General features: G+C 39.1%; 1 protein-coding gene across 1 annotated transcript in view; it reads left to right on the plus strand.

The window, feature by feature from the left end:
* The window catches only part of CCDC80 (coiled-coil domain containing 80), a 32,968-nt gene extending 23,369 nt beyond the window's left edge, over positions 1-9,599 (plus strand). Inside the window, exons 6-8 of the mRNA XM_007104000.4 lie at positions 5,356-5,459; positions 7,959-8,039; positions 9,089-9,599. Coding sequence (XP_007104062.1) covers positions 5,356-5,459; positions 7,959-8,039; positions 9,089-9,435 — 532 coding nt within the window. The 3' untranslated portion in view covers positions 9,436-9,599. The remainder of the gene's footprint in view (positions 1-5,355; positions 5,460-7,958; positions 8,040-9,088) is intronic.
* The last annotated feature ends 3,120 nt before the right edge of the window (positions 9,600-12,719 follow it).

Here is a 12,719-nt window from a genome sequence, read left to right on the forward strand (position 1 = left end):
CACTCCAGGGTTGCTGTCATCACCTTTTGTGCCAAGTACTTCTTCTTCCCTCCTGAGTTTAATCTTCACAACAATCCCATGATCTAAATACTGTAACTACTGTCTTGCTGCAGACAAGACAACTCAGGCTAATGGAGATTAAATAACTTTCATCACTGAGCTAGTGTCAGTTCTAGAACTTAGTGGCCCCAGGATAATCTGGTTCCCAAAGTCCACGCTCTTATCTAACACTCATTTTGAAAATATAATATGAATTATTTTTAGTGTGAACCCAGAGGCCCAGAGTTTGAAGTGAAGAAAGATACTCCTAAAACCACAAGATTTCAGAGCTGAAAGGAACCCAAGATTCTGCCTTCATCCAAATTTTCAGTACAGTGCAAATACCTGGAGTGGAGATGAAAGGTGCATGCCTCCCTAAGGACATAAGGCTCATTCAGTCTTCAGGCCACTCTCCTGGCTGAAAAAGGGCTCTAGGGCTCTACTGGGCCGATGGCTTCTTGTCCAATCCTGGGGGCTCTGAAATATCAACTTTTAGTTCAAGGTCATCCTTCTAGATGGCAGTGATTTAGAAGATTGAGGATAAGAGCTTGCTGTTGTCCTTGAGGTATTTTCTTCCCCTCCCCTTCCCTTTCCTTCCCTTCTTTTTATTTCTTTTACCGTTCTGTCCTTTGTTAGGCAGAAAAGATTCTTTAGAAGTTTACTTTTGATTTTAACCAATAGTGTTAAATATATCCAAGTTATAAATTCAAGACCTTAGTTTTCTCTTAAACTTTTAAGTTAGGCTTTTAAATCTTATCATTTTATTTATAACCTGGCAAATTTTAACTATCACTCTTATTTAATCTCACTTATGAACTCAGTAATTAAACAATGTCATTATGCCAAACAGCCATTTTACATTTAATATCTTTCTTTCAATTCCTTGAAATAATCAAAACCTTTCTGAGTACTTAAATGAGCCATAAGTTTAATAAGTTAATCTTGTAAATACAGTGAATCTAAAGTTTTCTCAGATGTTCTAATAACTGTATACGCTTAGTAAGATTTCAACCTAAAACTATACATCTAAACCAAACACTCAATTACACATTCTAGTTTGGAGTTTCAAGGCTATCATTTTAAGCCAAATTCTCTTAAGTTTCACAAGAGCATAAATTATATAAAGAAAATCAGAAATGTATATTATTACTACGATTTTGATTCTTTGCAAACTTCCTCTTCTTAATTCTAAATCTTCTAGGGCTGAAAGAGGCATACCCACTGAACCAACCCATTAAACTCACATAGCCTGATCTCTAAAGCAGTAACTATCCAGTTCATTGATATTATTTATAACCAAGGATTTAGGCCAGCCATGAGACCTGCAACTACAGACATTCTGAGGGATTGTTCTCACCATTTCCAGGCAGAGGGTCTTTTTATAATCACAGTGTCATGGGTTTCAAAACTTGAAAGGGAAAACTGACGTTATGTCACTTTTGTTCACTCACAAAGCTTGCAATGCTCATTCAAGTTGATCACTGATTTGAATTTGTATTTTTTTGATTCTTAAGACATTACACGTATTTTGCATTTAAAGTCTTTTGAACTGGATAGGGCCCTACATAATGTAAATCTATTTTCCTTCTAATGTTAGAGCCTTGTGAGCTCTTATATTTACTACTATTTCAGGAACATACATCTTTTATGGATATTCAGAATGGCATATGATTATAAGTTAGATGTCCTATGGCTATCTATGACCTGTGGTCATGGAATCATCGTGCTGACAATTATCACTGATCTTAAAAATTAAAGTAGAATAGTGTGTTACTTAAAGGCATGAGTAAGACAGCCCTGAAGTTGATTCCTGGTTTCTCCACTTATTAGCTGTGTGACCTTGGGCTAATTGCTTAATCTCTTTGGGCTTTAGTTTTTTCATTTGCAAAATGGGCATAATAAATTTATCTATTCTTAAGATTGTTATGAAAGGTAAATTTGATACTAAAGGTAATGAGCTAGAACCTAGCACAAAGCAAGTAATCAATAAATGGTGGTTATTAGTAGTATTCGGGCCATTTATTAAGGTCCTAGTTAGAGAACTTTGTCATCAAAGGAGAGCTAAGAGGAGATTTAATAAACACCTTCAGAACTGAAACCCAGGCAAAGAGAACTGAAAAAAAAAAATTTTTTCTACCTAGCTGTTCTATAAATAAAGGAGTATCCAAATGGAAATTTTCCTTCATATTTGCTGAGCTGTTGATGGGTCTATACAGCCTGGTTTCAGCTGACCAGACTCTGAAGCCAGTCTAGTTTTTAGTGATACTCATATGGTTCAGGCAATAATTACCTTTCTCTGAGACAGAAGCCCTAAAGAGTGGGCAAATGCACACTAATTTGGAAATGCCAGTTAAAAGAAGCAAACACACGCATAGCTTGTAGACTTTCTATTTACTGACAAAGTAAAGTGACGGAAAAACAATTTGTCCCAAATAAGGATCTGGGCCACATTCACATCTCTTGTTACTTCCTATAGAAGTTAGTTCCATTAACATTTGTCCTTCAGTACTGGGAGCTGGGGCCTTGTATCTTAATGTAAAGGTCTGTGGGATAAAGAATCATCACTTAGGGGAAATGACCTTCTCTTGATTGTGTCTGGGACAGGGAGTCTCAGATCCCATCCTTCTCCAGTCTGACAGCATTCAGTGGTGCACACAGGTAAACAAGCCAAAATAGACCTCACCCAAAATAGCTCCCTCCAGGATACCCTGAAGCTCTGCGTGAGGCCAGGAAGGCTGGCCTGCTTTGGGTGCTGGCTGGGGTACCGGTGCCGGTCTGGCATGCCTCCTAAGGAAGCAGGGAAGATACAGGAGACCCTTTTCGTGATCCGAGAGCAGTCACTGTTCCGTTTCCCAGGAAACCTCAGACAGTCTCAGACTCTCCTCTCCCCTCCTTTATGCAAATACATTCATCTTCCTATCCTCAGTGGAGATTTTAGTTTTTCTTTCCCTTTGAAGCAAAACAAGCAGAGGAAGCTAATGTAATGTCACAGCAAGCAATTCTTGGCGAGCCTTGCTACAGGCACCCATTCAGAGGTTGTATTTCATCAGACTATCATTTTCTCTCATTCATCCAAACCACTATTCCCCTAAGAGGCCATTTTCTTTGGGACTGAAAACTCTCCTGTTCACTGTGAGGCTTGAAGGGGCACAGGGAGAGAAGCCATGAATAAAATCAACTGGCTTCCGGCTCCATGAGTGCACTGACACCCCGCAGTCACCAGCACTGAGGGCAGAAAGCAAAAAACCCTTCTCCAGTGAAGGTGGAATTTGAGACAAATGCATGCAGCGGCCCCTTGGAGGCACACCCTCTCTCCTTCCTATCCTCTTTGGGACCCTGAGGCGCCAGCCAAGCATCAGTACCTCTGAGGGGGTAGACTAGGGAAAGCACTGCACCAGGAGTCAAAGAAATCTGTATTTTGGTACCACCTCTTAGATTTACTAGTTAGGCAAGTTACCTCACTTCTCTAAGCCTCGTTTTGTTATCTGTAAAATGGGGAAAACAAGTCATGCCCTCACTGAACTCTAGTGAGGATCACATATTGTGTAGGTAAAAGTGAGCTGTAAAATGATACACAAACATAAGGATTAAATCGGTTGTTGTATGACATCATGATAGATAATGTCCAAGATCTGTTAATGGGGAAATGGACATTATCCATCTGTAGGACAAAGTTCTAAGTCAAGAAGCCTGCAGATTAAGACATTAAGACAGATCTATATCTGTGCCATCACATGCCTAACTTACATTGATGGGTTTTAGAGTTTAATTCTTATAACACCTCTTTGAGGTGGATGCTCTTTTTGATTCTAGAGCTCAGGAAAAACTATGACTTAGATGAACAGAGTGACATGCTCAAGGAACCCAAAAAAGTGGCAGTGACAAAATGTGGACCAAGCTTCCTGGCTGTAAGACAAAAACTCTTTCCACTGCCCTGCCGTGTTGGAGCTGTAAGAGCAGAAACAAGTTTATCATATAATCTAAAATCCTATGGCTCTAGGTTTAGCCCCATTCTACTTCATAGGGGTACTCTGTAAGTGGTGGTTCTTACTATGATGATAAAGTACATTTTATTTTTAATTTTTTTTTTGCGGTACGCGGGCCTCTCACTGCTGTGGCCTCTCCCGTTGTGGAGCACAGGCTCCGGACGCGCAGGCTCAGCGGCCGTGGCTCACGGGCCCAGCCGCTCCGCGGCATGTGGGATCTTCCCGGACCGGGGCACGAACCTGCGTCCCCTGCATCGGCAGGCGGACTCTCAACTACTGCGCCACCAGGAAGCCCAAGGGTACATTTTAGAACTAGCATTTGCCTCTGGAAGAGCCACTGGCTATTGAGGAAGGTACACAGGGCTTTATTTTCCCAGGAACCCTCCTTGACCCTTTAAGACACTTTCCTATTTTCCTTCTTCCTGTCACTGTCATCTACTTAAAATTCAGTTCTTTTTTTCCATACTATTTCCTGTCCATATATTCACTGCTCCCTGCCCCACCCAAAAACCCTAGGGAACTCTACCAGAACCTGAGTTTTCTTCAGTTATTTTCTGATTCCCTTATTTCTGTTGCTACAATTTAACATACAATATCGGCTAGTTTTCATTGTATCTGAGAGCTCCGTCTCTCCCTAAGTGACCTCATCAGGCATGGGGACCAGACTCATGCCTGATGACCAGACTCATGCCTGACACATCACGCCAATGTCACAGTAGGCAGACGGTGAAGGTACAAAAGAAAAAGTGCAAGAAATGTGGTAATACAGTTTAATATTAGGCTTTGAGGAGCTATGAAATATTTCTAAGGGTCACTGTTTTTTATTGGCACAGGAAAAAAATGACAGCCGAAGTTACTCTGCGTTTTCACACTGGCCTCTATCTTTTTTTTTTTTTTTTTTTTTTTAACTCCAGGAACTTTATCCTTCAAGCCATAGTGATCTAGCCATAAAGGTCTACATGTTTTGCTACAGAGCAGGGTACTGATCAGATTTCCCAGTTCACCCCGTGTGTCAATTCAAGGCCTCCGGGAAGTAGTTGCCAAGATGGAGTAAGAAGTATAAGAGATTTATTGGGATGTGACAAAGACTCTCCTTGACCAAACTTTACATAGGCTCCTCTGAGCCCTCTTTACTGCTAGGCCTTGTCCTTGGGCCTTGTCTTTGGCCTGCCTAACTGACTTTTATTAAGAATCCTGCTAAGTCAGTTTAATGAGAATTCGAACCCGTGTCCCCTGCATCGGCAGGCGGACTCTCGACCACTGCGCCACCAGGGAAGCCCTGGCCGCTATTGTTTGAAGCAGCAATTGTGGCCTTCTGCTTCTTTTCCAGGTTCCGATGGAGGAGGCGGTTGCTAGTGATCTCAGCGCCCAATGATGAAGACTGGGCCTATTCACAGCAGCTCTCTGCCCTCAGTGGTCAGGCATGCAATTTTGGTGAGTGGGAAGCCTCACTGACCTGCTTGTCTTAAAGCATCACTGCTTTCCCATACCACTCTCTTCCTGGTCAGTTCTAAAATGGAACATTAGGTCATCCAAATATTCCCCAGTCCAGACTGTAGATTCCTAGACACTTACTCAGTTATACTGAGGATAAAGTTGCTTTCAGACTGGAATCTTAGTCAACTGGGGTCTGTTTTTCTTTTTTCTTTTTTCTCAATATTCTGCCCTCTCAGGTTCTTCATTAAAGTGTTTGAAAATACCTGCTGCTTTACTTTAAGTGATCTGTATTATGTTGTCTTCTTGTTTGCTTTTTAAAAACTTGTCTCAAGATCATAAAACTCGGGTGTTATCACTTACTTAGGTAATAATTAGGTACCAACATTGTGTACTTCTCCATAGATTAACTATCTTTTGTAAAACAGGAATGGCTTTGGGAATTAATGAATGAATTGAAGCACACTGTACTATATTGCCATTCCCTTAGAAAGGATTTTGATCTCTAATTGGGCACCAGGAAGACAGCAAGATCTGTTCAACAGAACCTTATGCTTTAAGACAAGCAGGTCAAAGAGAAATGCAGTTTATTATTACTATCATTATTTGCAGTAAATTGCTCAGTGTTTTGAAAACTAATGTATGCTTTTTTTTACTAAACATTATTATCCTAGCGGTCAGAAAGAGCTAGTATCATTTTGAATATGGACATATAGAAAGGAAAGGAAATGCATAATACACAGAACTTATTACTTAGTTCTGTTTTGAACCAAAGAGATAATGGCAATTTCAAAAGTGAAAGAGATAATAGCAATTTCAAAAGTGGAAATCACAACTGAAGTCTCATGTAAGATACACCTCTGCAGAGGAAGAATTTTGAGAGAGTCATTAGAGGGGGGAAGAGTAGCTAGGGGGCCACAGATTAAAAAATTCATAATTGGAACATAGATGAATCTGTATTATTTCGATACTTCTATTAGGAAGAAGAATCATTTATTAGTTATAAAACTGTTTTTGATTTATAAAAGGTGGTGTGGTGGTATAAGTCTTGTAAAACATTACCAGAGCCTGGGCCCTTGCTATGACCCAGTACCTGAACATTATAAATACATTTCAGTTTTAAGATGTGAAATAATAACTCAAAAGAAGGCAGAAAATGAGCTCATAACAGTAAAAACAATTAGAAAATTCGTGAATTTTTATTTATACTCCTATTAACAAGGTTAATGCTTTAAGAATTTATATCAATATATGTAAAGAAGATTTGATTGTGTCAGTATTCTTAGGCAAAATTTAAATTATGTATAGCCACCAACAGTGCTGGGTAAGACAGAAGTTTTTAGAGCAGTTAATGACCCTCCACAATAAGAATATAAACAAAATCATGGTTTGCTAATTTTCTAAAGATGTCTTTGCAGCAGCTATTAGGTGATGTTTCATTTTGAATCTCTGCACAGAGCCCAAGTCAAACACTTTTGCAGTAGACAGGAAATGTGAACAAGTCATGTTTTTAAGGAATAATTAAATTCATGATCTTCCCTTTTGAAAACATGACTCAACAACATGTAGAACAGAAATGCTTCACTTCTCTGAGAGAAGAGTAAAAGCCACAAAATTTTTTTGTAATAGCATTTTGCCTGGATTTCAGCTCTTCCTTAAAAGAGCCCTCCATGGTGGCTTTCAGTTTTCTCCCCTGGACAGTCAACACTGTCAACATTCATATTTAGTTCCAAGTTACTACCATGACTAGGCTCGGATTTTGTCTAAAACCACGAAATCTGAATAGGATGAATCTAGAGCCTCCTTGTCCTCCTATGTTCTTTCTCCTGAATCTTTTCATATGTGCTTCATCTTCAAAAGAATTCCAACTAGCTACCAAGGCATGACCTTCTTTCCTTTCCTGAAACTTTAGCTGAGGCTGGGAAGCAAGCTGTGCCTGCTGTGCTACCCCTTTGAGTCTTCTAAAAAAAGTGCTAAGAACCTGCCCTTTAAACTGACAAACTTTTCTTTGAGGAAGCCAGAATGATTTCTTAAACAATCACAACGGCTAGGGTCTGTAGTCTTTTCTTTGAGAGAAAATTAAATTATCCATGCAAGCTGTTATAACTTTAGGCATGACTTTTTTCCAGAACACTAATCAGCTTAGATCATCTTAGATATTTTAAAGTTCTGATGGCTTCATTTTTGTTTTGTCATTTAGTAGAGTGAGAATCACAGTTTAAAAGCAAATTCTTCTATTTCAATCTGCAAAAACAAAACAAAACCAGACCACATCTGATCCTGTTGTTAATCCTAAAATCTGCAATTAGTCTTTTTTCAAGATTTTATAAGTATTTAAATATATCTTTTAATGAAAAAACTTTAAAAAAATGAATTATTTTACCTAATCAGGTTATGTTTTATATTCTTTTTAAACTTAGAGATTTTTAATTCTTAGACATCCAGTCTTTGGAAGTGAAAGAAGACTTACAGATTCTACGGTTTTCTTTTTTCTCTTAGGTCTGCGCCACATAACTGTTCTGAAGCTTTTAGGTGTTGGAGAGGAAGTAGGGGGAGTTTTAGAACTGTTCCCGATTAATGGTAAAGTGTTGTTACTTTAAAACAGTATAAACTACTGATAAGTTCAGTTAAATTATGTTAATTTATATGTAAGCAGTGGGTGTGCCCCTAGGTGAAGAAAGGTCACAAAATCCTCCCTCCTCATGTTTGCCTGTGTGTGTGTGTGTGTGTGTGTGTGGGGAGCACAATCACTAATATTGTTTTTACTAAAAATATCATAAGTGACAGCAAAAATATCCATTTTTTTAACTGAAATAAGTAATTCTTTTTTGTCTGCATGGGGCTTTATTGGCTTACAAAGCATTTTCATCTATGTTATCTCATTTAATTCTCGAAATAGTTTTATGAGGCACAAAGGTCATATCTCACTGATTCCCTTGCAACAGATGAGGACATATACTAAAAGGCTCGGAGAAGCTGAAAGAAAATGACAGTGACTAAAAGTTTCAGAAAGTAAACCCAGTCCTTCCATCCAAGATCAAGCACTTTACCTGAGATAATGTGTATAAATCCCTGGCACAGTGCTGGACAGAGCAGATACCCAGAAAGTGTCAGTGCCCTTCTCCCTTCCCTTTCTTCTTTTCACTAATGATAATAGTTTAAATATATTCCCAGCTCTTAGATAATTGGTATTTTTCACCTTTGACAACGAAATGAGAGTTTTGTTATAAAGACAACAGCATCAAAAGTAAAACTGTAACCGCAAACAAGAAACTAAGCTAATTGGAAGTAAACTTAGAAATATAAACAATATAATCTTTGTTAGTGACAAATTTTTAAGCAGTTGATCTTGCCAGGATTAAATGAAGGGACTGGTTTTATACTTTGTAACATTCCTATAAGGAGACATTATGTGCCCCAAAGTTTGATACACTAATAATGTTGTAGAACAGCAGGGACATTTCTTTGCTAGTAGAAAAAACAAGCAGACTTTTTAAATTGGATTTTTGAGCTGAAGAGAAGAGACTCCTGGGTCCTCTCTCTATTCTCACGGTGGTTTCTTCTCACTTTGATGCTTTCCTGAGTGCTGCCTCTTCAATCCGCTAACAACTTTTCTAATCCTATTTTAGGGAGCTCTGTTGTGGAGCGAGAAGACGTACCAGCCCATTTGGTGAAAGACATACGTAACTATTTTCAAGTGAGCCCAGAGTACTTCTCCATGCTTCTAGTTGGAAAAGATGGAAATGTGAAATCCTGGTATCCTTCCCCAATGTGGTCCATGGTAATTGTGTACGATTTAATTGATTCGATGCAACTCCGGAGACAGGAAATGGCTATTCAGCAGTCACTGGGGATGCGCTGCCCAGAAGATGAGTATGCAGGCTATGGTTACCATAGTTACCATCAAGGATACCAGGATGGTTACCAGGATGACTACCGTCATCATGAGAGTTACCACCATGGATACCCTTACTGAACAGAAATATGTAACCTTAGCCCCAGCCAGTTTCCCCTGCAGCTGTTGAAGCCACATGTGGCCAGCTATGTAAAGGAGAGTTCTTCCACACTGCCTACATTCCCTGCCTTTTTCTTTCAGTGTTCTTCCAAGATTAAATAAATAGCAAACTTTTGCCTACTCATGAGTTGTTACTGAAGCCTTAAATCATAAAGATGTTTAAAAGAATTGTTTGTCTAACTGGAGAGGATCTGGTGCTGAATAATGTTATTGAAAATGGATATTTTCCTTTTCTTAATACGGTGGACGTGATTGGGAATACAGTATTCTATAGCATAAGTATTTATACCTCTCTTTTTAGTATTTTTAATGGGTAAGTGAAAAGCATGACTGTTAAAGAAAATTAAAGATCGCAGCACAGATATTTTCAGATGAACATCTGAGCAGATGGGACAGAGCAGATAGCTTCTTAACCCTTTGTGAAATGTTAGTCTAAAAATGATTAAGACAGCTCTGCTCTATACTGTGAATTTCTTTCCTGAAGTTTGAAATTTTGAAACTACAGGAGTCCGGTGATATTGGCTACCAAAGCCAGGGCAAGTACCAAACTCAGATTTGTTATCATAGCCACTTCCCGCCCTGTTTCTGTTAACTTTTAGTGTCCTTTCAGGGAAAAGGAACTTCTAAATCACCACCAGAATCTGGCTGTGCAGCTAGAGGTGCTACTTTCAGAGTTCTATCAGGTACCATGGAATTCCCAGCATGGGAAACCTTGACTCTTCACGTTTGACTCCCTAATGGGCCCATTATCATACTGGCACCTTGTAAAATAAAATTACAAAGGAGATTATCTTTAGGGGTTCTTTTTGTTTTCAAAGGAAAATGTTACTAAATTAACAGTGGCTAAAATTGTAACTGGATTGCAGAATATAATCCTTGTCTTTGAAATAGAGCATTTATTTTTTACATATGGCATATAAACTAAATATTCTCCCTTCCTCCCTCCCTCTTTCCCTTCCTTCCTTCTTTCCTACTTTTCTTTTTTTTTTCAGCAAAGACCAAGTAATATTAACTAATATATATGAGCTTGCCCTAAGGTGATCAGATTCCCCAGCGTTTAGCATCCGGACAGTGCCAGCCTCTATCAGTAACAGGGATGCTTATTTTTTGTCACTGTTATTAACAACTAATTCTCCAAATAGTCTTGAAATTGGTTATTAACTCTAGTGAGCCTAGATATTAATAACTGCATTCAAGCCACATGTGAATACTACTAGCATTTAACTTATCTGTGCCTATTTGTACAAGTTTGTCTTTACATCATCTAAACTTTGTTATAATTATAGTAAAAGTAGAATTTGTACCTCAATGAACCTGAGGAATCACTTGTTTTGTCCCTATTCTCTATGAAGAACATTCATTCTTACCTGTTTTACAGGTAACTGAGGTCCAGAAAGTACAAGTGACTTCAGAACACAGTTTTCTTATTATATAAATTATGCTCCCACCCTACCCCTCTCCTATGGTGGAGAGCTTTCCTCCTCTCTCCTTCTAGAACAGTCTGTACCAGCTGCCTGAAGGGTGAAGGTGCAAGAACCAGGTTGATGTGCATTGCTCTTACATTTTTGCCAAGGTGAAGCACAGCTTAAAATTGCCAATAAGAATGGTTTTCTTTATGATTGTTTCTGAAATTACATAGGGACAATTTCTAAGGGCCCCAAATTGTCTCAATTTCAGGAAATATAATAATGAGGGAGTTTCATCTCCCAAGGAAACTAGGTAGGGATAATAGAAAATTTACTTATAGAATAATATGAATAAGGTTCTAGTTCCTACACCCAAAGAAAGACAACACTTTTTCATAACCTGAGATTACTTTTTCAAGAATTCTTCTGGTTTCAGTGACACTGAGATGATCATTAGCAAATACATTTGAAAACTCCTTCCTCTAATGAGTGGATGCAGAAGTCGTGTATAATCATTTGGGGGACTGTAGTATAAGCCATAGCTCAGCAAAAGGACACATTCAGAGGAAGATGTTTTTGGTAAATGTCCTCAAATTCTATAATCTAGAAAAATACAGAGTAAATCTCAGCAAATGGGAGGATTGGAGAATTAGGTAACCCGAATCTCTGTCTTCCAGGGGTATAGATGAGGTTGTTTGAAATCTGAGTATTGTTTTTTTCCTATAAAAGCATTTCCTTCCCAAAACAGCAACAACAAAAGGTAAGAAATAAATAAAATATAGTTTCTGAGAAAGTTTATGGTATTTAGAAAGAAAAGCACCCAGTTGAGTTAGGAAAATCTGGAAACCTCTGTAAAGGACACAGCCTCACCAAAGTTGCTGGTTGTCATAATTCCCTTCCATGAATTTCCAAGAATTGGTTTCCACTAGAGAAATCCCAGGGCTCTAAGGTGAATATTAATTCAGCAGAGAGATCCTCCTCCTGCCTGCTACAGAGGCTGGTGGCCCAGACGCAGCAGAGTCGGTGGAGCCCACTGGTCTCATTTTCTGGATTATAGTTAATAACGAAGCTCACACCTTCTCAACTCCTAGAGCCTTGAGGATAAAAATAGCTCAGGACCAGGGTGAATGATGGCCTCAGCTGACCCTGATTGATGATCTCAGCGCTCAGCACTGTAGGGAGATTCCAGAAAAGGAGAAGCCTCTTGAAAAGAACCTCTGTCCAATTCTGTGCCACCACGAATTCCCCTTTCCCTGCTGAGGAATCCTTTCTGCTCCATGGTTGCTCTGTACTTGACGGTTTGGTGTGTGTGGACAGAGGGTGTGGTTGCTGAGTACTCTTTAACTCCAAGTGAAGCTCAGTTAAAATGCTAACTACTTCTCTTCAGTCCTCTCAGAGTTGGTGCAAAGCCCCTAATGCCAGACTTTCCTCTTCATTTTGTACACTTATTAGTTATTAAGAACTCAAGAATCAAGGTCGGAGTGGTGCTTCCTGATGGTCTCAACCTGTCGATAGTGATGCTGTCAGCCAGGAATGCCCAGGGGCACTCACCTGGGCCTGTATTACAGACGTTTCCCCATAGGAACCAATGTTGTGGCTGGACTGGCCTTTGTGGCTCTTATGATCGCAAAGTGCACTTTAGCAACAACCATGTAGATGAAAAATTAATCAGTAGCAGATCTAAGAAAGAAATGGAAATTTTTATTCAAGCCAACCTGAGGCTTATAACCTGGGAGGCAGTCTTTCAGAAAGCTCTGAGGTTTGTTCTACCAATTAGAGGTCAAAGCTCGGTTACATACTTTTTTTGGAGACAAATGGTTATGCATCATTTGACAGTTT

The sequence above is a fragment of the Physeter macrocephalus genome, chromosome 1 (assembly GCF_002837175.3).
Source record: "Physeter macrocephalus isolate SW-GA chromosome 1, ASM283717v5, whole genome shotgun sequence".
Classification (NCBI taxonomy): Eukaryota; Metazoa; Chordata; class Mammalia; order Artiodactyla; family Physeteridae; genus Physeter; species Physeter macrocephalus.